This window comes from Oncorhynchus kisutch, linkage group LG13 (genome assembly GCF_002021735.2).
Source record: "Oncorhynchus kisutch isolate 150728-3 linkage group LG13, Okis_V2, whole genome shotgun sequence".
NCBI lineage: Eukaryota > Metazoa > Chordata > Actinopteri > Salmoniformes > Salmonidae > Oncorhynchus > Oncorhynchus kisutch.
This window is the reverse complement of record NC_034186.2, coordinates 41,376,600-41,404,330: the sequence shown is the minus strand read 5'-3', so window position 1 is coordinate 41,404,330 and position 27,731 is coordinate 41,376,600. Positions and strand designations below refer to the sequence as shown.

Below are 27,731 nucleotides of genomic sequence, written 5' to 3'. Positions count from 1 at the left end.
CTCTCCACGCCCCCCCCCACCACCACCTCTCCGACCCAGTTCAAAAGGAACTTACATTTTTCTGTCTTGCCCATTCCCGCTGAATGGCACACATACACAATCCATGTCAAGGCTTAAAAATCCTTATTTAACCTGTCTCCTCCCCTTCATCTAAACTGATTGGAGTGGATTTAACAGGTGACATCAATAAGGGATCATAGCGTTCAGCTGGTTTCACCTGGTCAGTCGGTCATGTAAAGAGCAGGTGTTCCTAATGTTTTTCTACACTCAGTGTATATTACATAGACCAGACCTTGAAGGCAGCCCACCTGTGTCCTTTAAAAACCTGGTTGCCCTCGTTGTCCGACTGGAACGTCTTATCCCGACTTAAGCTCTGCAGATCAGAAGAAGAAGAAGAAAAAAGTTCAAAGTTGATCAGAGTAAGCAATCCTCAGAGAGTTTTTTTTTTTTAAATACCCAGAGATAATGAGCTTGTGTCTCAGGTACACTTACATCGGTATGTGAGAATGCTGTTCATTGACTACAGCACGGCGTTCAATATCATAGTGCGCTCCAATCATTAAGCTAAGGACCCTGGGACTAAACACCTCCCTCTGCAACTTGTGGTAGCAGAATCAGAAAGGTAACATTGATAAATAATGTTTTAATTACATAATAATGCTTGTGTGAGATATTTGTCATTAGGATGTTTTCTTTTTGGATAATACTGCTGGCAGTTTGCAGTTATCCCTTCTCAGCTAGGGCTCAGTTACTTGGGGCCCAGAGAGGGGAGAGGTCAGGTTTGTCTTATCTGTGAATGTGTCTGTAACTATTCCTAAACCATGTGAAGGGATGGCTTGATTAATGGGGAACCAGTTAGTTGGCTCCACAATGTCTGTGTGCCAGTCACTCCTCTTCGTGAGCTTGTCCAGGAGGGGGTGTATTTGAGATGGGAGTATCTAGAATTGACAATTGATATATGCCATTGGATGAGGTTCTTGGTCCTAAGTGGTACCAAGAACGAGATAAGAACTTCGTTTAGGAGACCAAACTGAACAATAATTTATAGCTAATGCTATCTAGCTATAGGATACTCCTCTTTCAAGTAAAATGTTCTTTGTGTAATGTTCCTAAGATGTTATTCGTCATGCGAGTTGAGATGGGTGTGTCTTGGCTATAAATGATACTAAGAACTGTTTTGTAAGCACTCAGAGAATTCATTTATAGACACTGAATTGATCTGAGAGTCACAGGGCTATGGTGAAGCTCATATAATTAAAGATTTTTATTTTTTATTTCACCTTTATTTAACCAGGTAGGCTAGTTGAGAACAAGTTCTCATTTGCAACTGCGACCTGGCCAAGATAAAGCATAGCAGTGTGAGCATACAACAAAGAGTTACACATGGCGTAAACAATTAACAAGTCAATAACACAGTAGAAAACAAAGGGGGGGGTCTATATACAATGTGTGCAAAAGGCATGAGGAGGTAGGCAAATAATTACAATTTTGCAGATTAACACTGGAGTGATAAAAGAACAGATGGTCATGTACAGGTAGAGATATTGGTGTGCAGAAGAGCAGAAAAGTAAATAAATAAAAACAGTATGGGGATGAGGTAGGTGAAAAGGGTGGGCTATTTACCAATAGACTATGTACAGCTGCAGCGATCGGTTAGCTGCTCAGATAGCTGATGTTTGAAGTTGGTGAGGGAGATAAAAGTCTCCAACTTCAGCGATTTTTGCAATTCGTTCCAGTCACAGGCAGCAGAGTACTGGAACGAAAGGCGGCCAAATGAGGTGTTGGCTTTAGGGATGATCAGTGAGATACACCTGCTGGAGCGCGTGCTACGGATGGGTGTTGCCATCGTGACCAGTGAGCTGAGGTAAGGCGGAGCTTTACCTAGCATAGACTTGTAGATGACCTGGAGCCAGTGGGTCTGGCGACGAATATGTAGCGAGGGCCAGCCGACTAGAGCATACAAGTCGCAGTGGTGGGTGGTATAAGGTGCTTTAGTGACAAAACGGATGGCACTGTGATAGACTGCATCCAGTTTGCTGAGTAGAGTGTTGGAAGCCATTTTGTAGATGACATCGCCGAAGTCGAGGATCGGTAGGATAGTCAGTTTTACTAGGGTAAGCTTGGCGGCTTGAGTGAAGGAGGCTTTGTTGCGGAATAGAAAGCCGACTCTTGATTTGATTTTCGATTGGAGATGTTTGATAAGAGTCTTGGACTTTATAAAGATGGACTTTATGATAACTCTGACTTGTGTGTGGTTTGCTCTCTCATGATTTGGTAATACAGGAAATTTCCACAACAAACTGGATCCTGAACTTCCTGACTGGACACCCCCCAGGTGGTGAGGGTAGGCAACAACACATTCGCCACTCTGACCCTCAACATGGGGGCCCCTCAGGGGTGCATGCTTAGTCCCCTCCTGTATGACTTCAACACCATCATTAAGTTTCCAGACAACACAACAGTCCTATTTTAATAGTTCTTGTTGGATTGTGTGTGTTTCTCGTTTTGAAGGCAAAAAAAAAAGTTAGGAAATCTTTTTACGTTGCATGTTGGAATTTACAAGGCTTGAAGTCCTTTTCAGGAGACTCAAAAGAGTTCTACAGCTGCACCATCGAGAGCATCCTGAATGTTTGTGTCACTGTATGGCAACTGCTTGGCCTCTACCAAGGGTAGTGCATACAGCCCAGTTCATCAGTCTCTATAGCAGACGGTGTCAGAGGAAGGCCCTAAAGATTGTCAAAGACTCCAGCCTCCCAAGTCAGACTTATCTCTGCTATCGCACGGTAAGTGGTACCGATGCACCAAGTCTGGAACCAACAGGATCCTTAACGACTTCTACCCCCAAGCCATAAGACTACTAAATAGTTAGTTAAATAGTTAACCGGACTATCTGCATTGACCCTTTTTGCACTAACCCTTTTGACTCATCACATACACTGCTGCTACTGTTTACAGTATTCCTACTTATATATACACAAAGCTACCTCTAACTCGTACCCCTGCATATCGACTCGGTACTGGTACCCTTGTGTATATATAATTACACATTGTGTATCTATTATTACGTGTTTTACTTTTCTATTATTTCTCCATTTTCTTTCTCTTTCTCATTTTCTTTTCTCTGCATTGTTGGCAAGTAAGTAAGAATTTCACTGTTAGTCCACATCGGTTGTTTATAAACCATGTGACAAATACAATAAAAGAGTAATATGTCTCCCATCTGTTAGGTTGGCTGGATATTTCTGGCACTCGTCAGCCTCTAAATGGTTTGATTGATTTACTTAATTGCATTAATTAGGGATGTGGTTGCGTCAGACATGCAAGGGAGGGAGGACGCCACTGGATTTTACTATGACAGACTAATCATTAGATCACGTCTATACGGCCGGTCTTGAGAGTACTCAATTAAACATGAAAAGTGGACTCGAAAAGGGATTTAGTTGAAGCCGTGGCTATTAATTCTATCGATGTGTGCACAAGCCTGGCTTTGGCTAGAGTGTCAGCTGTACAAATGGCCAGATGACTGAAATGCAAATCATTAAGGGAATGTTTGAGGGAAGCATCATGTCTCATTTCACACCACTACATTAACTAAAATGTTGGAGGTGGAGTGAAAACGAATTCACCACGATGAAAGACAGATTCTTTTTCGTCTAACATTAGCCTGTTAAACTGTTCAAATCAAGTGCTTAAATCAGTGAGGGATGTTCGGAACCATAGCAAGAAAATTGTATTTACTATGGCAAAAACCTCTTGGCAGGAGTACATTTCTAAACCTTCACACTGAAGAAAAAGGAAACGGCTAGCTGCTGCCTCACGTGAGGAAGGGAACTGTCTGATTTTCTGTCTGGCTCTTTATCCAAATGTGAAAATTCTGGGCTCACGGTCTCATCTCCTGCTGAACAATTTAAACAAGGGAAACGAAACAGCACAACAAACGCAGCTCTCTCGGAACGCAACGCTCATATCCCCACTGGCAGAGTTAATGCCCGCCATGCATTGAAACACTCATCGCATAGAAACTTCTGCCCAGCTACGGTACGAAATCCCCTTTATTAAACAATGATCCACGGGCACATTCGGAGTTGAGCTGTTTAGGAAATGAATAACTCTCCCCAAATCGGGTAAACAGCACAATTAGAGGAGCAGAAAGACACTTGCTAGCAGAGAGTTAATGCCTTTTAGATGCTGACTGTAGAGATGGCAGAGTTCCGATATTATACTCAGAAATTGTTTAAGATGAATCATGAGATTGAAATGAAAATGTGGTTGTTGCTATAGGGAAATTATGGTTAACTTATGGGGTTGATGCAAGGTCCAAATACAGTATACAGGTAGCTTCAATACAAAGGGATCTCACTCTGTGTTAAAAATAAACCACAATATGTTCAGATATGCAGCAACCCTATTGAATTCTAACAAATGTAAAAATGAATACATACATTTTAAAAATATATCTAAAACATTTGTAATGGAAGCCAGTTGGCCCAAAGCAACACAATATCCATATTCTCAATCACAACGAGGACAAATGAGTAACAGATTATCTGCAATCCATTTAGTATGAATGACAGAGAATGCAGCATAATGAGACGGATCATTATACTTTGATAGCTAGGGGGGAGCCAGAGGGAAGAGGAAATGATGCAGGATTAAAAAGCTGTGACTTCACTCAGCAGCAAGTTCCAGCATCTATGGAGGAACGATGCAACAATGCAAGGCTTGGCATTAAAATATTGTTTAATCAAAAACATGTTCCTCTCTTTAAACAGAAGATAATCATTATTAGTTGTACTCAAATCCAGGGCCATAAAAGCTTTTTTCTCTCCAATTACCTTAATTAACCAATTGATCTTTAAGATGATATGCCTAAATAATTGAGCGTCTAAAGAATGTGGATGGAAGTCAAAAGGCGTACAAGTCAATGGGGCAGTGGCAGCTTGGCTTTGAAAATCTTTGAAAGGCAAGCATTAAAGATCAAAAATCAAATAAAATACATGAGGAAAGTTAGCACATTAATAACCTATGAGTCCAGATTCAGGACCAAGGTGAAAGGGGTCGGTAGGCATTAATAATACGCTGAGAAACTTGGTTATCCAAACCGGGTCTTGACTTGTTGCAATTATTGAGAAAATTCCCCAGGTATTTTCAGTACACATGAAACACACTTCAATATGAATAAATGAAATGATAAGCTCCCTCAGAAATCTTTTATCTTTCAAATCAATTACTATTTTATAACAGTCATTCTTCCTGAGGTCAAGTCACTTCACTACAACATTCAAAGCAATTATTGCGATACTCTCATGTCAAAAAGCGAACATAAAAGGGTTGCAGAATCCCCTAACCAATAGTCGAATGATAGACGCAGTAATCTGTACCGCAGCCAAACATCTCTAAAAACAATTATAACAACTAAAAGGACCAGTCTATATGACCGTTTCTGTTAATAATCTCATGTAATCATTGTGCCACCAATAGATCCCCCTGTCCCTTACTGACTTAACATTCAGGTTTTGGATGTATTAATATTCAGTGAGAGGACTGGAACAATAACCATGTGTCAATGAGAGGGGGCATGGAGATGGAGAGGACATAAAGACGCTCTTGGTTGGAGAAGAGATGAGTAAGGGAACGGTTGGAAAAAATGACCGTCCTAACAGATAGATACACCACATGACCACATGCTCATCGAAGATCTCAGCCCAAAATCATGGGCATTAATATGGAGTTGGTTCCCCCTTTGCTGCTATAATAGCCTCCATTCTTCTGGGAAGCCTTTCCATTAGATGTTAGAACATTGCTGCAGGGACTTCCATTCAGCCACAAGAGCATTAGTGAGGTCGGGGACAGATGTTGGGCAATTAGGCCTGGCTCGCAGTAAGCATTCCAATTCACACCAAAGGTGTTCAATGGGGTTGAGGTCAGGGCAAGTTCTTCCACACCGCTCTTGACAAACCATTTCTGTGTGGACCTCGCTTTGTGGACGGGAGCATTTTCATGCAGAAACAAGAAAGGGCCTTCCCCAAACTGTTGCCACAAAGTTTGAAGCACAGAATCGGCTAGAATGGCATTGTATGCTGTAGCATTAAGATTTCCCTTCACTGGATCTAAGGGGCCTTGCCCGAACCATGAAAAACAGCCACATACCTCCAACAAACTTTACAGTTGGCACTATGCATTGGGGCAGGTGGCGTTCTCCTGGAATCCGCCAAACCCAGATTAGTCCGTTGAACTGCTAGATGAAGCATAATTCATCACTCCAGAGAGCGCGTTTCCACTGTTCCAGAGTCCAATGGTGGCGAGCTTTACACCAATCCAGCCGTCGCTTGGCATTGCGCATGGTGATCTTAGGCTTGCACTAATTTGAAGGGGTGTCCACATACTTGTGTATATATAGTGTATCTGTTATCCATCTGCAGCCATCCATCTGCAGCACTCTTTCACAGATGCAGACTTTTCTCCACTCAAACCTGATGCCTCTGGGATATCACTTATTTGGCCATACATGCAAGAGCCACCCACAACATATCCAGTGGGGCTGATGGATTTTAAAACCAAAAGAGATATCGAGTAAGGAGGTTGAAAAAACTAAATGTGAGTTTAATTATGGATACATAAATGGAGCAGTGAGCAATCTGCCTTTACTCAGACAGTGATTCTCAAGCCATGGAAGTAAGCATTGTGAAGCACTCCATCTAAACTTACTTCAGGAGAGAGAGCAAGAGAAAGGCAGGATTTGTCTATCATGGGGGGTGATTGCTAAGGGCAATGCACAGTGAGTGACTCGCACCCAGTTTTGTGCGACTGCAAGAGCCAGGATAAGGGAAATTAGGTTTTAAATAGAAGTGGGGTAGTCTAACAAGGGGAGGGGGATCCTTTCTTGTGCCAAAATGTGCACATTCATTTCTGTCATGTTTAATTGAGTCTTTTATACAAGTTTCTTTGTGGTACCTGACATGAAACTCATGACAAGTAGAAAGGAGGAGAGTACAAAGCTTGAAGCTCAAATTGAACCATATCCATTAATGTCTTCTCTGATCTAGTTGGTTATGTCAGTTACAGAAAATATTTGGATTAATTCTCTGCAGCTCAACAAATACATTTTTCTGCATTGAAATGTGACTTTAAAGGGGCACAAAATGAGCCTATTCTGCAAACAAACCACCAATCATGGCAAATACAGAAGTCCATCTTGTGTTTAAGCCGAGGAAGACATAGCTGGCAGACATAGCTCTGAACCTGACGTGTCACCTTTTCTCCTTGAAAGAGAGCAGTCAGAAAGAATCCCACTAGACGAGACTGATGGGAATGTATAGAAACTGTGATATATGGGGGCAACCAAGAGCACCGTAGGGGGGGCAAAGAAGTCCTTCATGAGGCATGGTATTGGGCATTAATAGCAATGAAAAACCCCAGGCGATTTAAAACCAAAACAGGCCTTGCCGGTGTACAACCCCCCCCCTCCCGCATTCTATCACCTCTCCATCTTTCAGGCCAACAGCTTGGGGATTCACCCGTACAAGGATGGTGCAACATTAGAAAGTTCATGGAAAAGCAACAGAGGAGTACCTTTAGAGAATTCCCCAATACATGTGCAGAATTACAAATTGTGGCAGATGGTAGACTTCGGGATTTATTAATATTTTCCTTTTGAACTGAAGAAGTCTTTCTCAGTGGCTTAAGCTGGAAAAACTGGGGTAAGCCCAAGCAAAGATTCTTTAGGATGCTTTAGAGCAGTGTTCCGGAAATGCCCCCCAAATCTCCCACTAGACAAAGCTTTGTGTAAATTCAACCTGCCTTGACCTTCCCTGTGCACCAGAGAGATGTGGGCTGGTCCAAACATCACTTACATTCCCCTCTTCATTAACAAACTTTAGCAGCCAGGTTCCAGGCCAGCAGTGTGGAGACACATCAAGGCACTGTCAGCTGATCAGAGGGGCCCTTCTTACGAAGTGTACTGTATTTTGGTGCTTCACTGGGAAACGTACAGGACTAACTCAAAAGGGAATTCAGTCAAAGGTGTATTATGCGGCAATTGACAGGTGGAGGGATTATTTTATTTGTAATGTTCTCAATTTATTAAGTTGTCAGTTGTGTGTACTTGGTGACGTGTTTCCGCCTTCACTTGTGGAAATTAAATTGTCTCACTTTTAAATAATTAATAATCAGGTAACGGGTTTGATGACAGTATATGCAATTCTAAGGTTATTTTCAAGGGCTTGACATTAATGTGCTTATTTGCCTCAGGCTGCTCATCTGCAGTCTTCAAAGTTATATGAACTGGCTATGGTTTTACAAATGACTGTCAGTTCAAAGTCTCTCTTAGTTACGTCACTTGCCCTTGCGGCGTCGCCAGACTGTGGCCCATTGTGCCTGCTGTATATCTGTTTTTCAATTTGCCGTCACCCGGCTGAGCTCACCTCTGTCCGGACACTTCTGTCCGTGAGTACTGTCCACAACGGGTTGGTTATTTATAGTAGGGCAACCTGTTTATAATGTACAGAAACGCCATTGATGAACCCTTGATGTTATGAAACAAAGAAACCATGTCTGTGTGGGCATGGTTGTGCTTGACGGATCCATCATTAAGAGAGTTAATCGATGAAAGTTCAGGGTTAAACAGTGAGGGTGGCGAAGACAAAAACCATATAGCTTACCTGGCTACAGAGGGACACCTGAAATATACCGCCGTCACTGCCACCGCAGAAGAGGTAGTACTCGCAGGGGTCAAGGGTCACTGACATGATGCCTACGTCAAAAAGAACAGACAGGAGCATCTCGCCAGAGGATAGCTCCCAAAGCTAGAGTTTGAGAGAGAGAGAGCAAACGACAAAAAAAAGGAGAAGAGAGTTTTATGGTTAATTTGATCCGAGTTATGGACATTGTTTAACTTCAGCTTTAAAGGATACTGTATAACGTCACATTATCAGTATGAGCTCACACTGCAGGGCTGTTAGTCTGACCCTGTCTGTCTTAGAGGAGTGGGCCGTTTAAGAGTGCAAGACACTAAAATACATCTTAGTCTGCAGAACGCCTGCAAATTTCTGTTCCAACCTCAACTTAATGACTTGGACAGATCAAATCATTTAGTGCCTATGACACTTACATTGTGCCAAGATCTTGATGGCCATTCATTGAGCTAATCCATTATTACAGCTAGAAGAGAAATTTATATAAAAAAAATATAAAAAAAACTGCTGAGGAACAGATTTTGGAACTGGAAAGTACAGTGACTTGCGAAAGTATTCACCCCCCCCCCCCCTTACAACCTGAAATTAAAATGGAAAAAAGTGTTTTTCTATGACTTGGCTCTGACCTAACATAATCGTTTGTGGTGCTTTCGGTGTAAAGCCTTTTTGAAATCGGACACTGTGGCTAGATTAACGAGAAGTTCATCTTTAAAATGTTGTAAAATACTTGTATGTTTGAGGAATTTTAATTGAGATCTGTTGTTTCGAATTTGGCACCCTGCACTTTCACTGGCTGTTGTTGAGGTGGGACGCTACCGTCCCGAATATCCCAGAGAGGTTAAACCCCTTGAGTGTTGCTTTAGCAGTAGGCTTAGGGTCATAGTCCTGCTGGAAGGTGAACCTCCGTCCCAGTCTCAAATCTCTGGAAGACAAACAGGTTTCCCTCAAGAATGTCCCTGTGTTTAGCGCCATCCATCGTTCCTTCAATTCTGACCAGTTTCCCAGTCCCTGCTGATGAAAAACATACCCACAGCATGATGTTGACACCACTATGCTTCACTGCGAGGATGGCGTTCTCTGGGTGATGTTGGGTGTTGGGGTTTGTGCCAGACATAGCGTTTTCCTTAATGGCCAAAAAGCCACATTTTAGTCTAATCTGACCAGAATACTATCTTCCATATGTTTGGAGAATTTTGGTGAACACCAAATATGTTTGCTTATTTTTTCTTTAAGCAATGGCTTTTTTCTGGCCACTCTTCCGGTAAAGCCCAGCTCTGTGGAGTGTACGGCTTAAAGTGGTCCTATGGACAGATACTCCAATCTCCTCTGTGGAGCTTTGCGGCTCCTTCAGGGTTATCTTTGGTCTCTTTGTTGCCTCTGATTAATGCCCTCCTTGCCTGGTCTGTGAGTTTTGGTGGGCAGCCGTTTCTTGGCAGGTTTGTTGTTGTGCCATATTCTTTCAACTTCTTAATAATGTATTTAATGGTACTCCATGGGATGTTCAAAGTTTCAGATATATATTTTTTGACCCTACCCTGATCTGTACTTCTCCACAACTTTGTCCCTGACCTGTTTGGAGAGCCACTTGGAATTTGTTACGTTACAGCCTTATTATTAAATTGAATACAATTGTTTTACTCCCTCAATCAACACAATAACAATACCCCATAATGACGAAGCAAAAACAGGTTTAGACATTTTTGCTAATGTATATATATTTTTTGAAATATCACATTTACATAATTATTCACACCCTTTCCTGAGTACTTTGTTGAAGCACCTTTGGCAGCAATTACAGCCTCACGTCTTCTTGGGTCTGACACTACAAGCTTGGCAAACCTTTATTTGGGGAGTTTCTTCCATTCGTCTCCGCAGATCCTCTCAAGCTCGGTCTCTCCAGAGATGTTAGATCGGGTTGATGTTAGTACGGGCTCTAGCTGGGCCACTCAAGGACATTCAGAGACTTGTCCCAAAGCCACTCCTGCGCTGTCTTGGCTGTGTGCTTAGGGTCATTGTACGGTTGGAAGGTGAACCGTTGCCAGAGTCAGAGTTCTTGAGCGCTTCATCAAGGATCTCTCTGTACTTTGCACTGTTCATTTTTACCTCAAACCTGACTAGTCTCCCAGTCCCTGACACCAAAAAACATCCCCACAGCATGATGCTGCCACCACCATGCTTCACTGTAGGGATGGTGCCAGGTTTCCTCCAGATGTGAAGTTTGGCATTCAGGCCAAAGAGTTCGATCTTGGATTCATCAGACCAGATAATCTCGTTTCTCATGGTCAGAGTCTTCAGGTGCCTTTTGGCAAACTCTAAGTGGGCTGACATGTGCCTTTTACTGAGAAGTCTGGCCACACTACCATAAAGGCCTGATTGGTGGAGTGCTACAGAGATGGTTGTCCTTCTGGAAGGCTCTCCCATCTCCACAGAGGAACTCTGGAGCTCTGTCAGGGTGACCATCGGATTCTTGGTCACCTCCCTGACCAAGACCCTACTCCCCCGGTTGGCAGCCAGCTCTAGGAAGAGTCTTGGTGGTTCCAAATTTCTTTCATTTAAGGCCACTGTATTCTTGTGGAACTTTAATGCTGCACACATTATTTGGTACCCTTCCCCAGATCTGTGCCTCGACACAATCCTGTCTCGGAACTCTACAGACAATACTTTCGACCTCATGGCTTAGCTTTTGCTCTGACATTCACTGTCATCTGTGGGACCTTATATAGACTGGTGGAGCCCAATCAAGTTGTAGAAACATCTCAAAGATGATCAACGGAAACAGGATGCACCTGAAAAACTATTTAGAGTCTCATAGCAAAGTCTGAATACTTATGTAAATAAGCATTTATTTATTTTTTAAATATAAATTAACAAACATTTCTAAAAACCTGGTTTTCGCTTTGTCATGAGTTAATGTGTGTGGATTGATAACAATAATAACAATCAATTTTAGAATAAGGCTGTATTTTAACCAAATGTGGAAAAATGGGTCTGAATACCTTCCGAACGCACTGTAATTTAGTTCTGAACAACAGGTGTGATCATATAGCCCATATTTGTTCTTGTTTTTTAAAGAAATCTAGCAGACTCCAAGCCTGGTAAAAAATAAAGTGATTTAAATAAAGACAGATTTAGTGATGACATGAAAAGTATATGCGCTCCCTTTGGTAGAACCATAATCAAATTGATTTTGATCGCACCATTTATCAAAAGCAAACTTTGCTAACGGCTTGAAGGAAAACCCTGATTGCTTTTGGGAGAGAAAAACGTTGATAGCCAGGCCTGAACAAAGCCAACTTCTAGGCAATCCAGTCATGGAATTACAAAAACATTAAAAAACAAAATAAGATATGAAATAATTCAAAAACACCTCCTCCCATCTCTCCTCCAAGACACTACTCTGCTGAGTATACTAGAGGGAATGGTGGGGCTCATCCATTTAGAGTCTGTCATAGGGGTGGGAGGGAGGGGGGCTAGTGAAAGTTGTCTGTAGCCCAACCTGCCTTGTCCTAACAAGCCCTGTTCTCTGGCATGCCGTCTGCTTCTCCTTCAGCCAACACGATCACTCCCAGTCATCGGACAGGGGGAATTATTTGTCTGTGGAGACTGACAGCCTGGAATCTATAGAGCAGCTGATGATATTGAACATGACACTCCGAGCCGCTGACAAATTTGGTATGCAGTGAAGACGTAATAGAATTGAGCAAAAGAGAGCCAGACATGGCATCCTGCACAATGAGACTCAATATAAGTGAGGTAGACTGAGTTGCATTATGTGCGTGCATATTGTCTACTGATTTCAAGTTATATATTTGAATGAAACACGTGTATGAAGGATATTCTCATCTGTTGAGAGGCTTGAAAGTTGAGTATTTTAAAAGTTGTTTCTTGTGCTAAGTTAATTTACTGCAAATGGCAGAGGTTATGAAAAGCAGTCCATTTGAATTATATAACCCAATGGATGGTGTAGGAATAGCGTTAAAGTTAAGCACGAGTAAGACAAAAGTGAATGTTCTGGATTTACAATTTACTTATGCATTTATTCTAATGGAAATTGTTTGCCAGCTATTTGTCATGAAGGGAAGCTATTGACTTAGCCAAAACATGCTACAATAAATCAAACTTCAGAATTATAGATGGAAAGTGGTAAGTAGGACTCTGTGTTACATTGAGCCATGCAGAAAATCTTAAGTGTGAAAATGTTTGGTGAACCTAAATATGAAGTCAAAAATATTAGCCTAATAAAAAAAAAGTTGTTCTGAAGCTGGTGGGCTGTTCCAACTGCCACGGGGGACATGAGACTTTCAAGATGAAAGAAGAAGAGAGATGGAAGGAGACAACCCACGCCTGTCAATTAAATATAAACCACTGGGGAGGAAAGGTGGGTCAGAATTATCAGAGCTCCACTCTGTAATTTATCAAACTATGGTTTTATCTATACAATATGGGCTAAATCACTTCACACTAATTCCTTTCAAACTATGGAATATAATGGATTGATCGACAAGTTGCATGTTAAACAACTACGATGACTGTTAAAAGAGCTGCAATTGATTCACTTGAAAACATTTGAAGGAGGTAGTATTTCCATTTTGTTTTGCTGGACATTTGTTTTGCTATTGGACATGAGCCACAAGCATTTAGATTGCATGTGACCCAACTGCTGAATAAAATACTGTACATCCTGTAAATAAATACTTTTGAACAAGTCATGGGCAGGGACATTGTTCAAAATGATTTCCAGCTCAGAGCAGGTGCCTGATGACGTTAACAGATCATTTGTAACGCAACTCTTCGTCTTGGAGATACAGCGCCTTTGGAAAATATTCCGAACACCCTAGACTTTTTCCACATTTTGTTACATTACAGCCTTATACTAAAATGTTTAAAATAGTTGTTTCCCCCTCATCAATCTACACACAATACCCCATAATGAAAACACAAAAGCGGGTTTAGAAAATGTAATAAAAAAAAATAAAAAATGTTTAACCTTAAATATCACATTTACATAAGTATTCAGACCCTTTACTCAGCACTTTGTTTAAGCACCTTTTAGCAGCGATTACAGCCTTCTTGGGTCTGACGCTACAAGCTTGGCACACCTGTAATTGGAGAGTTTCTCTCAAGCTCTGCCAGGCTGGCTGGGGTGTGTCGCTGCACAGCTATTTTCAGGTCTCTCCAGAGATTTTAGATCGGGTTCAAGTCCGGGATCTTGCTGGGCCACTCAAGGACACCGAGACTTGTCCCAAAGCCACTCCTGCGTTGTCTTGTCTGTGTGCTTAGGGTCGTTGTTCTGTCAGAAGTTGAACCTTCATTAAGGATCTCTACTTTCTTCTGTTCACCTTTCCCTCGATCCTGACTAGTCTCCCAGTCCCTGCCACTGAAAAACATCCCCACAGCATGATACTGCCACCACCATGCTTCACTGTAGGGATGGTGCCAGGTTTCCTCCAGACTTGGCATTCAGGCCAAATTGTTCATCAGATAAGAGAATCTTGTTTCTCATGTTCTGAGAGTCCTTAGGTGCCTTTTGGCAAACTAAGTGGACTGTCATGTGTCTTTTACTGAGGAGTGGCTTCCGTCTAGCAACTCTACCATAAAGGCCTGATTGGTGGACTGTTGCAGAGATGTGTCCTTCTGGAAGGTTCTCCCATCTCCACAGAAGAACTCTGGAGCTCTGTCAGAGTGACCATCGGGTTCTTGGTCACCTCCCTGACCAAGGCCCTTCTCCACCAATTGCTTAGTTTGGCTGGGCAGCCAGCTCTAGGAAGAGTGTTGGTGGTTCCAAACTTATGCATTAAAGAATGATGGAGGCCACGGTGTTCTTGGAAATCTTCAAATGCTGCCCAATTTCTTTTGTACCCTTTCCCAAATCTGTGCCTCGTCACAATCCTGTCTCGGAGCTCTACAGACAATTCCTTCGACCTCGTGGCTTGGTTTTTGCTCCGACATGCAATGTCAACTGCGGGACCTTATATAAACTGGTGTGTGCCTTTCCAAATCATGTCCAATAAATTGAATTCACCGCACGTGGACTCCAATCAAGTTGTAGAAACACCTCAAGGGTGATCCATGGAAACAGGATGCACCTGAGCTCAGTTTCGAGTCTCAAAACAAAGGGTCTGAATACTTATTTCAATAAGGTAATTCTGTTTTTACATTTTTTATAAAGTTAGCAAAAATTTGTAAAAACCCGTTTTCATTTTGTCATGCTGTGTTGTGGGTAGATTGTTATTTAATCAATTTTAGAATAAGGCTGTAATGTAACAAAACATGGAAAAAGGGGACTGAATACTTTCCAAATGCACTGTAGAACAGAACGAACTATGTGAACTCTGTACCCCTATCTCACTATATTAGGATCAAATCTCATTAGTTATAACTGGATACTGCTACTTTTTGAATGAATGGTGGGGGGCTCAGTCAGAAGAAATAGCTTACAGGCAGGTAAATATTGTGGACATTTTCACTGTACTGATCGTTGACACAATGTGTCTGATACTAATAGTAATTAAGTCACTACAGAATGCATATTGAGTTTAACACAGTGCTGTGTGGCTTTTAAAAAATTGAGGTTGTTTGTATACATTTCCCAATGCATTGAATGTATATTATCTTAATTGGATTTTGAGGGGTTGACCTAATTTAACAGGAATGCATTCCAGAGATGAGAATACATGATTCACATCCAAGTCTACATGCCATCATAACTGCAACCATAGCTTCAAACCTTAGCAAAAGATCACGTGTTTGTGCAAGGCTGTGCAACGGAATAAGTGCAGTACCAACATATCAGCAATCCCAATTACACCTATAGCGTGTGAAGTCGGTGCAAAAGCCAATCGATGTTTTGGTCAACCAAAGCACTAGCTCTTGGCTTACTTCCTGGCTGCAGGGTGAGAATGCTGAGATGTTTTATTATTCAACATAACTTGGAGATTTTGTTTTTGATTTATTAAAACATTGAGAATGCTTACTCAAAATGCCAACTCAACTGCCTCCTACTTTTGGCCATAAAAATAGACTCCAAAACCAAGTAACTAGAGAGGTGCATTAAAAATGATTAAGGCACATCAGTTATTCTTTTGATTACATAAAGATAAGGCATAGCTGTGACCGTGGTCCTATATATTGTATGGAAATATAATCTAGCCTTCAGTAGATTAGATTAATGCAGTAGACAGGAGGGTATGAGTTACCTGACGTGATGCAGAGGCTAGGTATGAGGCTTTAGCAGATTATCTACCATTTCTGAGAGCTCAAGTAAGTACCACAAACGCATGGGAGAAATACCCTGCGGGAGCATGACTGATTAATCATATTGATCAGGGTTTAGATATGACATCTTCTTAATTAAATTCATAATCCAGTGGCATTCATTATTGATGCCTGTGTGAAAGGCTGATCATTTTAACAGGTTGATTTCCATTGTGGCTATATTGTCTTCCATTGTATTAGTGCCCATTTCAAAACCAGGAGCCTCAAGAATTGTGGACCTATTTACAGTACGCGCCAATGCAATATATTGTCTAGAGTAATTCTATGACCTCAAACAGATTTTTTTTCTATATTTGCAAAGATGGCCCTGCCGTTACAAATCAATAGGAACACTGTCTGGCTGGCTAAATAAAAGCCTGGGAGTGATTTCTCAATGAGCCGCTGGATGTCAGTCAGTCACTCGGCACAGGAGTCAAAAGCTAATCAGAGTAGTTGATGCCCTGCGTCGGGGACAGACAAGCACACGCTCCAGTAGCTCATCCACACACTGGGGGATGAAGGGAGAGGGGAGAGGGAGACAGACATCAAACACACAGAGCACCAGGGCCTGTGTTGCCTCGCTCCCTATACATAGCTTCAGTTCATCACTTAATATTTGCATTCCATTATGCCTTTACGACCTGGGCAAACTGCAGGTGGCAGAAGGTTTTTAGTTTTTTTTCAATACACTTCAGACAAAAGATGACAAGTAACAAACCACATTTCTATGATGGAGAGAAACGAGATGAATAATTGTTTTGTACAGAAGAAAATTGTTTGTGTTTATACCATAGCATTGTTGAATACTTGATTCTGATTGGTTCAAAGGGCATTCTAGAGCAGGCATTATTTCCACATTTTCGAAAACACTAAAAAACGGAAGCCAAAGCGTGGAAACTATGGATACAGTGGGGCAAAAAAGTATTTAGTCAGCCACCAATTGTGCAAGTTCTCCCACTTAAAAAGATGAGGCCTGTAATTTTCATCATAGGTACACTTCAACTATGACAGACAAAATGGGGGGGGAAAATCCAGAAAAATCATATTGTAGGCTTTTTTATGAATTTATTTGCAAATGATTGTAGAAAATAAGAATTTGGTCAATAACAAAAGTTGATCTCAATACTTTGTTATATACCCTTTGTTGGCAATGACAGAGGTCAAATGTTTTCTGTAAGTCTTCACAAGGTTTTCACACACTGTTGCTGGTATTTTGGCCCATTCCTCCATGCAGATCTCCTCTAGAGCAGTGATGTTTTGGGGCTGTTGCTGGGCAACACGGACTTTCAACTCCCTCCAATGATTTTCTATGGGGTTGAGATCTGGAGACTGGCTAGACCACTCCAGGACGTTGAGACTGGTGTTTTGCTGGTACTATTTATTTAAGCTGCCAGTTGAGGACTTGTGAGGTGTCTGTTTCTCAAACTAGACACTCATGTACTCAGTTGTGCACCGGGGCCTCCCACTCCTCTTTCTATTCTGGTTAGGGCCAGTTTGTTCTGTGAAGGGAGTAGTACACAGCGTTGTATGAGCTCTTCAGTTTCTTGGCAATTTCTTGGATGGGATATCCTTCATTTCTCAGAACCAGAATAGACTGACGAGTTTCAGAAGAAAGGTCTTTGTTTCTGCCCATTTTGAGCCTGTAATCAAACTCATAAATGTTGATGCTCCAGATACTCAACTAGTCTAAAGAAGGTCAGTTTTAAAGCTTCTTTAATCAGCACAACAGTTTTCTGCTGTGCTAACATAATTGCAAAAGGGTTTTCTGAATGATCAACTAGCCTTTTAAAATGATAAACTTGGATTAGCTAACAACGTGCCATTGGAACACAGGAGTGGTGGTTGCTGATAAATGGGCCTCTGTACGCCTATGTAGATATTCCATAAAATAAGTATATGTATATATATATATAAAAAAAAAAATTCATCAGCTGTTTCCAGCTACAATAGTCATTTACAACATTAACACTGCATCCTGGAGTCGCCTATTCGCTGTTGAGACTGGTATTTTGAGGGTACTATTTACATTTTTTTTTTAAATGGCGGATATGCAATATATCCCATTGTGAAATCATGTTTTGAGAAAAAAAAAAAATCCTTGTTCCCAGTGGTCTTGAAAGCACTGACGTTGGATATTTCCGAGTTCCCAGTTGTTTTGAACGGGGCATCAAATGGCAACGGAAGGCAGGCTTCATCAGTGCGTCAGATACCACTATGCAATGAGTTGGTGATAGTTTCAAATCTGTACATTTTAATACATATGAAGCATGTCTTACCTTGCTTCAAAGTAGCATATTAAATCTCCTCTTTCTAAACCGCTCGCATGTGGTGTGCCCGTTTGACAATGGTGTTTTCATCCTAATTGGATTATAGAACGACTATTCATGTGTAGCCTGCTGCCATGTGGGCATTGCTGTGCTTATAATGTGAAGAAATAATAGTTCATCAATATTTTAAGCTAAACGTTATGATTGGTTGCATCAGACTCATTGCTTTTTTCATGTAGCCGACGCCTACTGGTTGTATGAATTTGGGATTGATCGTCCCACAACTGTCCCAGAATATGCCATTTCTTTCTCGACAAACTGACCAATAGAATAGGTAGCCTAAACGTTTCTACTGTAGTAGGTTGACATAGGCCAGTGATCATGCTGTTGGTTACTTGTCTTGTTGGCTGAGGAAAAGTAAATGAGGACAGTTATTCTAAACTGTTCAAAGTGCACATCAGAATTCGGTAAGGACAACACATCGTTGCATACTCGACTTGCATGTTTTGTTAATTACCATATTCTAAATGTGATTTCTGTCATTCTGAACACCATGGGTGGATGCCCTAGTCAGGTTATGCACCCAATGCATATGGGTCAGATACATTTCTCAAATGCCTGGTAAATTAAAGAGTTGGCGATCAAATGTCCGGCTGACTTCACCGCTCACGTCGCGTGCACGAGCATCACAAAATAAGTTTAGAAATCTATATTATTCAATTATTGCGCCAATGAGCATCTGCGTTGCCAAGGGCTAAAATAGAAGTCAGTTCTATTTGTGACGCAGATAGGCTGCAAATCCTGCCTCTCCCATCTCCTCATTGGTTTATTGAAGCAGGTACCCATGTGCCATCTCCTCATTGGTTATACCCACGTGGGTGACTGAAAGACGAACGAGGTCAGTGGCGGTAATGCACCTAATTTATGAAAGCCAATCACAATATAAAGTCAAGAGAAGAAAAAACCTGTAAGGAAACGAGATGACTAGAAACGATTCGGTTGACCGTTTTATGTGTGGAATAATTGGCGGAGTAGAGGACCTTGTGCATTTCAGGTAAAATAACAACCCTATGTTTATGTCCCAGGACACATTAGCTAACAGTAAGCTAGCTAAATAGGACAAATTTGCTAGCAAGTGCAAGCTAACTAGCTAAATTGCAATAAGTGTTGTCATCACGTTTGGTGTGGGGGGGACAAAATAAATTGACGCACGATGGCGCACGCGCGCAGCCTGTTTGGGGTCCGTGTAATGGAAACCTTAGCACACACGATCTGGTACGTCACAGGGGTCCAACCCGTCACAACTCTTGGCTCCCTTGATCGAATGGCTTGTCAACCCGTCAGCTCATCCAATAGCGTCCTCACAGAGCTACAGTAGCCATCAAACGCCATCAAACGCCACCAGCCCTTGAATCTGCCATGTCTCCATTCGCATTTTACAAGCCTGATTACTTCAAATCCTGTCAGTGCAAATTCAAAAGGAGCAGAAAAAATATATTTTTGGTACACTGAGTGTTGCTCCAGTCTTTCCACATGCTTACTCAACAAATATATGATGTCAGAATGGTGTTGTTCAAAAAGTTACATGTTCAGTGGGTAAGAATGACAGGCAGAACTGTGAAGGAAATTAAGCAATGGCAGGACTCACGAGCATCAATGACTGATATGGGGGTTCATTGATGTTGAATCCAGACAAATCGGGTGTTATTCAGTTCCTTGGATAATCCCCCTTGTAGTTTTTCCTTCCGACTTTGCCCCTCTTTGCGCAACACTGCTGTGGCCTTCAAACATGGCTTAACAATTTTCACAACAGTCAGTGTGGTATTGATTTTGTTTCTCTAGTTCAGGTACTACCAGGGGTACACGCAATGCCGTGGGGGGTACGCCAAATAAAAATTATTCACATTTATAAAAATATATATTTTCTTCAATTTCAAACCGTACATTTATATTTTTCAAAGGGATAACGAATCCAGTTATATAAATGAGGTAAAAGGAGGAAATATCATTCACTTTAGAGGCCCAATACAAGATTATTATTCTTTGTTTTAAATTGGACAAAAACATTTGATCAATTCATGTGATAATGCAACAGTAAATAAGACAGTTTTAAGCAATTATCTTTAAAGGCCCAGTGTGGTCAAAATTCCAATTTCCTGTTTCATATTTGTACTACAGCTGATGAAACTAGCACTAGAAACTAGCACAGTGTGAAACAATTCGATCAGTATGATTTCCTTATTGTTATTGGTTAAGAATACCATCAACATTGGAACTTCTAAAATCAGCAGGTTTTGCTAATAACAGCTAGTTCTCAGGTTACATGTCTCTCCTATTAGGCCATTCCAAATAGGTCCCTAACTCAGACCACTCCCAGACAGTCCTAACAAAATTGCATGACAAATAGTTTTTTGCTAAAAAACACTATTTTTCACCATTTTAAATTTAAAACTATAACAGTTAGGAACCCAGATATTATTTGATAGTGAGGTTTTAAAAAATGGCTGCATTGGGCCTTTAACTAATACAATGGGATAGAGTGATTGGCAAATCTTCTGCGTGTCAAAAACTGCATATCTTGTTTTATGCATCTTCATGCGATTAGAGAGAATTGTTTTCCTATTTTGGGACTTGAGCCACAAAACATTAAGGATTGTTAGCACGTTAAAATGAGTAACAAATAAAATTATACTTAAGACCCAATGGGGATTCACATCTGCGAGGTACCCTTTCATCAATATTCATGTTTTTTCCCCCTAACACTGCTTGCGTGGACTAACAATTTAGCTTCGATATTCCGACTGGTCGATATGTCTGCATGCAAATGACCTGTAAACTAGGCTACCACCTCCCACTTCAGTTCCAGTAAACACAAATCCCAATGCTAAGGGTAATGTAGCACATAAAACACTATTGCAAGAGCGTTAAAATGACGCTCTGAGACAAAAGGCCTAATGTTTTTTTAATCGAAACAGAGTATCAAAACTTTGAGTTTTTTAATTAAGATTGCACTGGTATAAAAATGTTCCCCCCCCAATGTTCCCCCCCCAAAAATTTTTTTAAAAACATCGGTAGGCACGTAGGTATCCATTTAGAATACAGATAAATCACAACGCTAGAGTGCACGTCAGAACTTCGTTAGATTAGATGTTTATCAATAAGAATGTTGTGAATAATAAAACTACAAGTGGAAGACATCATAAAATATGCATTTATAAGCCCACAGTCATTCGCAAACTTCAGATTGCATTGTGTTATTCCACCTCAACAGCTTGAGGCATGGAAAGAGTATTTTTTATTAATGATATTCTCATTGGAAAGAAATGTACCATTAAGAAAGTCAAAAGCTTTGTGCTACATACACAAGCCCAAATTCCCCTTTGGACAAGCATAGTAAGGATGCAAGGAAAAAGCCCACCTTGACTGTCTGGTCCAGGGATGCAGTAGCTACTCGAGCCTGGGGTCCCATCAGGCCACAGTGGATGTCGGTGATGGGGAGAGAATGACGGGACAGGACATGACGAGGCTCAGGGGTGTGTGACGGATCCAGCTGCACCACACTGCAACAGAGGGAGGGTTTTGTCATTTATATAAACTCAGCATAAAATAAACATCCTCTCACTGTCAACTGTTTTTATTTTCAAACTGAAACATGTAAATATTTGTATGAACGTAAGATTCGACAACTGAGACAAACTGAACACGTGTGTCCCTGAACAGGGGGGGGAATAAAAATAAAAAGTAACAGACAGTATCTCCTCCTCTAGGACTGCACCAGATTTGCCAGTTCTTGCTGTGAGATGTTACCCCACTCTTCTACCAAGACACCTGCAAGTTCCCAAACATTTCTGGGGAGGAAAGGCCCTAGCCCTCACCCTCAAATTCAACAGGTCCCAGGCGTGCTCAATTGGATTGAGATCCGGGCTCTTCGCTAGCCATGGCAGAACACTGACATTCCTGTCTTGCAGGAAATCACGCACAGAATGAGCAGTATGGATGGTGGCATTGTCATGCTGGAGGGTCATGTCAGGATGAACCTGCAGGAAGGGTACAACATGAGGGAGGATGTCGTCTTCCCCAGTAACACACAGCGTTGAGATTGTCTGCAATGACAACAAGCTCAGTCCGATGGTGCTGTGACACACCGCCCCAGACCATGACAGACCCTCCACCTCCATCCCGCCCCAGAGTACCGGCCTCGGTGAAACGCGCATTCCTTCGACAATAAACGCAAATCCGACCATCACCCCTGGTGAGACAAAACCACGACTCGTCAGTGAAGAGCACTTCTTCCCAGTCCTATCTGGTCCAGTGACGGTGGGTTTGTGCCCATAGTTGACGTTGTTGCCGTGAGGACCTGCCTTACAACAGGCCTACAAGACCTCAGTCCAGCCTATTGCGGACAGTCTGAGCACTGATGGAGGGATTGTGCGTTCCTGGTGTAACTCGGGCAGTTGTTGTTGCCATCCTGTACCTGTCCCTCAGGTGTGATGTTCGGATGTACCGATCCTGTGCAGGTGTTGTTACACGTAGTCTGCCACTGCGAGGACGATCAGTTGTCCGTCCTGTCTCTCTGTAGGGCTGTCTTAGGCGTGATCTCAAACTAACCTCAAAACACCAATACAGAACCATGACAAAAAAATTCAAATCTTTCTACCTCAACCATTTGAAAGTAAACCAAAAACATATGTACTTCCTTCACATTTTGACGATTTAAAAACTTAAAATCTCAATTATTTTTTTGTGAGATTATTAGTGGGAAAAACAAATATTTTGCTGTATTCTTGTAGCCAGAGATTTAGACCAAAAATTCAATTTTCTGAGTATATATTGTAGCTCTGAGCATCGCTGGTTCTTGCTCAGTCGAGACAACTTGCCAGAGCAGGACAGGACAGGAGGCGGCCAATAGGTGAATAAACAGAGCGAGAGAGCGAGTGGGAAAGAGGGGGAGGATAGAAAGCCTGATTATCTGAGCGGGACCCAGGACTCATTCTGTCAGCTCGGCAGCAAGAGGCGCTCCTTGGCAGGATCTCAGGGACAACCTGTCTGCAGCAACATCTGTGACAAACATAACCCGTACAGGCACACACCACAGCATAGGCTACTGCGTGTGCACACAAAAAGGGAGAAGAAGCAGCCTGGGGCATTTTGAGGAATATCAAACCACTAACAGAATTCAAGTTCCAATACTCCCTTTGAGGCAATTTCGGACCTATTCCAACGATGCTCAGGGTGTATCACGGAGATGTTAGTGGAGACTTGAGCCACGTCCGCTCATTACATCCCTCTGGGATGGGGTCAAAGCAAACCACTTAATGTCAGTGTATGGGCCCAACCCAGGCCATTCTTCACATGTGAAAGGTGCATTACCCGATGCAGGTCGGTGGCCATTTAAAATTCCTCTCAGACCCATAGCACTCTGTTCTTTATGCTACATTGAGTTTCACATTGTCCCTTCAAAAAGGCGAAGGTCAGAGAAAGTAGCTAACACTGGACTAATGTTCTTCAAACTGTAATTGGAAATTAAAGTCAGTCTGGCGAAGAGAGCGGATGTGTTTGTGGTATATAGTCGAAGCCTCAGTCATGTAAATAAACTGTTGGAGATTAATGATTTTTGGCCCTACACACCAATACTTAATGAACATGCTGACACATTGATGAAATGGAAAGAATTGACGCGGGAATAGGGCAGGCACAATTACCGTATAAACAAGACCGTCATGAAAATAAAATAGCCGCCATAACCGTTTAAATAAAATAAAAAATTGTGGAACGAACAGCTGACTGAAGATGGGACACTGGGCATTTGTGCGGTTGAGTCAGCGTCAGCCTTCACATGGACTCTTAACGTGATAAACTTTGTTGCACCTTGCTGAAAAAAGCAAAGAGTCTTGGGTTGCCTGGGCAACACACCGCACAATGAAGACGCAGGACTCATAAAAATAGAGTGTATAGATTGGGCTTTCAACCCAACAGTGGCAATATGCGGTAGAGGTCAAACGAACTCGACCAAAACAATGGAATTGAAGCATCTATTGCCACCAATGATTTCTGAATGCTAGCTATGCTAACCAGCGTACATGAACAGGAGTTAGCATTTAGCACTCACTTCTTATAAACCTGAGACGGGACAACTTGTAAATATTATTAAGCAAAAATAAAAAATATGCAAAAATAAAGCCAAATATCTGAAATCGGACTTACAGTGCATTGGGAAAGAATTTCACATTTTGTTACGTTACAGCTTTATTCTAAAATGGATTAAACATTTTTGCCTCAATCTACACACCCCATAATGACAAAGTGAAAACTGTTTTTTAGAAATGCATGCAAACGTATAAAAATAAAAACCAGAAATACCTTATTTACATAAGCTCCGGTGCATCCTGTTTCCATTGATAATCCTTGAGATGTTTCTACAACTGAGTCCCCCTGTGGTAAATTCCTATACACACACGTACGTACTGGTGTCAATGGTGTGAAATCTCTAGTTTTTTTTATATTTATAGGCCTACTTTCTTACTTTAGTTTCGGTGTGTGCTCCGTCTCCCTGTTGTTTGCCATTTTAGTTAACAGCTAGCTTTGAGTACGTATTTATATACAGTGGCAAGAAAAAGTATGTGAACCCTTTGGAAATACCTGGATTTCTGCATTAATTGGTCATAAAATTTGATCTGATCTTCATCTAAGTCACAACAATAGACAAACACAGTGTGCTTAAATTAATAAAATACCAATTATTGTATTTTTCTTGCCTATATTGAATACATTTAAACATTCACAGCATATGTTGTAAAAGTATGTGAACCCCTAGGCTAATGACTTCTCCAAAAGCTAATTGGAGTCCAATCAATTACAAGATTGGAGATGTTGGTAAGAGCTGCCCTGCCCTATTAAAAACCCTCACAATTTGAGTTTGCTATTCACAAGAAGCATTGCCTGATGTGAACCATGCTTCGAACAAACAAAATCTCAGAAGACCTAAGATAAAGAATTGTTGACTTGCATAAAGCTGGAAAGGGTTACAAAAGTATCTCTAAAAGTCTTGATGTTCATCAGTCCACGGTAAGACAAATTGAGAGTCAGGTGATTATAAATGGAGAAAGTTCAGCACTGTTGCTACTCTAGGAGTGGCCGTCCTGCAAAGATGACTGCAAGAGCACAACGCAGAATGCTCAATGAGGTTAAGAAGAATCCTAGAGCGTCAGCTAAAGACTTACAGAAATCTCTGGAACATGCTAACATCTCTGTTGGTGACTCAAGGATACGTAAAACACTGAACAAGAATGGTGTTCATGGGAGGACACCACGGAAGAAGCCACTGCTGCCCCCCAAAAAAACATTGTTGCATGTCTGAAGTTTACAAAAAGTGCACCTGGATGTTCCACAGCGCTACTGGAAAAATATTCTGTGGACAGATGAAACTACAGTTGAGCTGTTTGGAAGGAACACACAACCCTATGTGTGGAAAAAAAAGGCACAGCACACCAACATCAAAACCTTATCCCAACTGTAAATTATGGGAGGGAGCATCACAGCTTGGGGCTACTTTGCTGCCTCAGGGCCTGGACAGCTAGCTATGAGACAGAAAAATTAAGTTTATCAAGACATTTTGCAGGAGAATATAAGGCAATCTGTCCGCCAATTGAAGCACAACAGAAGTTGGGTGATGCAACAGGACAACGACACAAAACACAGCAGTAAATCAACAGAATGGCTTCAACAGTAGAAAATACATCTGCTGGAGTGGCCCAGTCAGAGTCCAGACCTCAACCCGATTGAGATGCCTGTGGCATGACCTCAAGAGCAGTTCACACCAGACATCCCAAGAATATTGCTGAACTGAAACAGTTTTGTAAATAGGAATGGTCCAAAATTCTTCCTGACCGTTGTGCAGGTCTGATCCGCAACTACAGAAAACGTTTGGTCGAGGTTATGCTGCCAAAGGAGGGTCAACCAGTTATTAAATCCAAGGGTTCACATACTTTTTCCACTCTGCACTGTGAATGTTAACACAGTGTGTTCAATAAAGACATGAAAACATATAATTGTTTGTGTTTTATTAGTTTAAGCAGACTGTGTTTGTCTATTGTTGTGATCTAGATGAAGATCAGATGACCAATTTCTGCAAAAATCCAGGTATTTCCAAAGGGTTCACATACTTTTTCTTGCCACTGTACACAACTGTTCAAAAGTTTGGGGTCACTTAGAAATGTCCTTGTTTTTGAAAAAAAGCTAATTGTTGTCCGTTAAAATAACAAATTGATCAGAAATACAGTGTCAACATTGTTAATGTTGTAAATTACTATTGTAGCTGGAAAAGGCTGATTTATTATGGAATATCTACATAGGCGCACAACTGAAAACTTGTACTGATTAAAGAAGCAATAAAACTGGCCTTCTTTAGACTAGTTGACTATCTGGAGCATCAGCATTTGTGGGTTCAATTACAGGCTCAAAATGACCAGAAACAAAGACCTTTCTTCTGAAACTCAGTCTATTCTTGTTCTGAGAAATTAAGGCTATTCCAAGAAACTGAAGATCTCGTACAACGCTTTGTACTGCTCCCTTCACAGAACATGTCAAACTGGCTCTAACCAGAATGAGTGGGAGGCCCCGGTGCACAACTGAGCAAGAGGACAAGTACATTAGTGTTTAGTTTGAGAAACAGACGCCCCTGGCAGTTTCAATAAATAGTACCTGCAAAACACCAGTCTCAACATCAACAGTGAAGAGGTGACTCTGGGACGCTGGCCTTCTAGGCAGAGTTCCTCTGTCCAGTGTCTGTTCTTTTGCCCATCTTAATATTTTCATTTTATTGGCAAGCCTGAGATATGGCTTTTTCCTTGCAACTCTGTTTAGAAGGCCAGCATCCCGGAGTCGCCTCGTCACTGTTGACGTTGAGACTGGTGTTTTGCTGGTACTATTAAAATGAAACTGCCAAGTTGAGGACTTGTGAGGCGTCTGTTTCTCAGACTAAACACTAATGTACTTGTCCTCTTGCTCAGTTGTGCACCGGGGCCTCCCACTCATTCTATTCTGGTTAGAGCCAACCATCATCATGGTCATGGTCCAAACACACCAAGACAGTCGTAAACTGGGCACGACAAAGACTCAGGAGACTGAAAGGATTTGGCATGCGTCCTCAGATCCTCAAAAGGTTCTACAGCTGCACCATCGAGAGCTCGGGTTCCGACCGCAAGGCACGACAGAGGGTAGTGGGTATGGCCAAGTACATCACTGGGTCCAAGCTTCCCGCCATGCAGGACCTCGATACCATGATGCGGTGTCAGAGGAAGGCCCTAAAAATTGCCAAAGACTCCAGCCAACCAAGTCAGACTGTTCTCTATACCACACAGCAAGCGGGACCAGAGCGCCAAGTCTAGGTCCAAAAGACTTCTTAACAGCTTCTACCCCCAAGCTATAAGACTCCCGAACAGCTAATTAAAAGGGCTACCCGAACCCCTCTTTTTACCCTTCTGCTACTCTGTTAATAATCTATGCATAGTCACTTTAC

The 27,731-nt window shown here is 41.7% G+C and overlaps 1 protein-coding gene across 1 annotated transcript in view; it reads right to left on the bottom strand.

Moving 5' to 3' along the window:
- The window catches only part of wdr18 (WD repeat domain 18), a 97,215-nt gene that overhangs the window by 43,609 nt on the left and 25,875 nt on the right, over positions 1 to 27,731 (bottom strand). The window contains exons 18-20 of the mRNA XM_031786263.1: positions 21,633 to 21,774; positions 8,661 to 8,804; positions 309 to 373 (exon numbers count right to left, since the gene is read on the bottom strand). Of these exons, the coding sequence (XP_031642123.1) occupies positions 309 to 373; positions 8,661 to 8,804; positions 21,633 to 21,774 (351 nt within the window). The remainder of the gene's footprint in view (positions 1 to 308; positions 374 to 8,660; positions 8,805 to 21,632; positions 21,775 to 27,731) is intronic.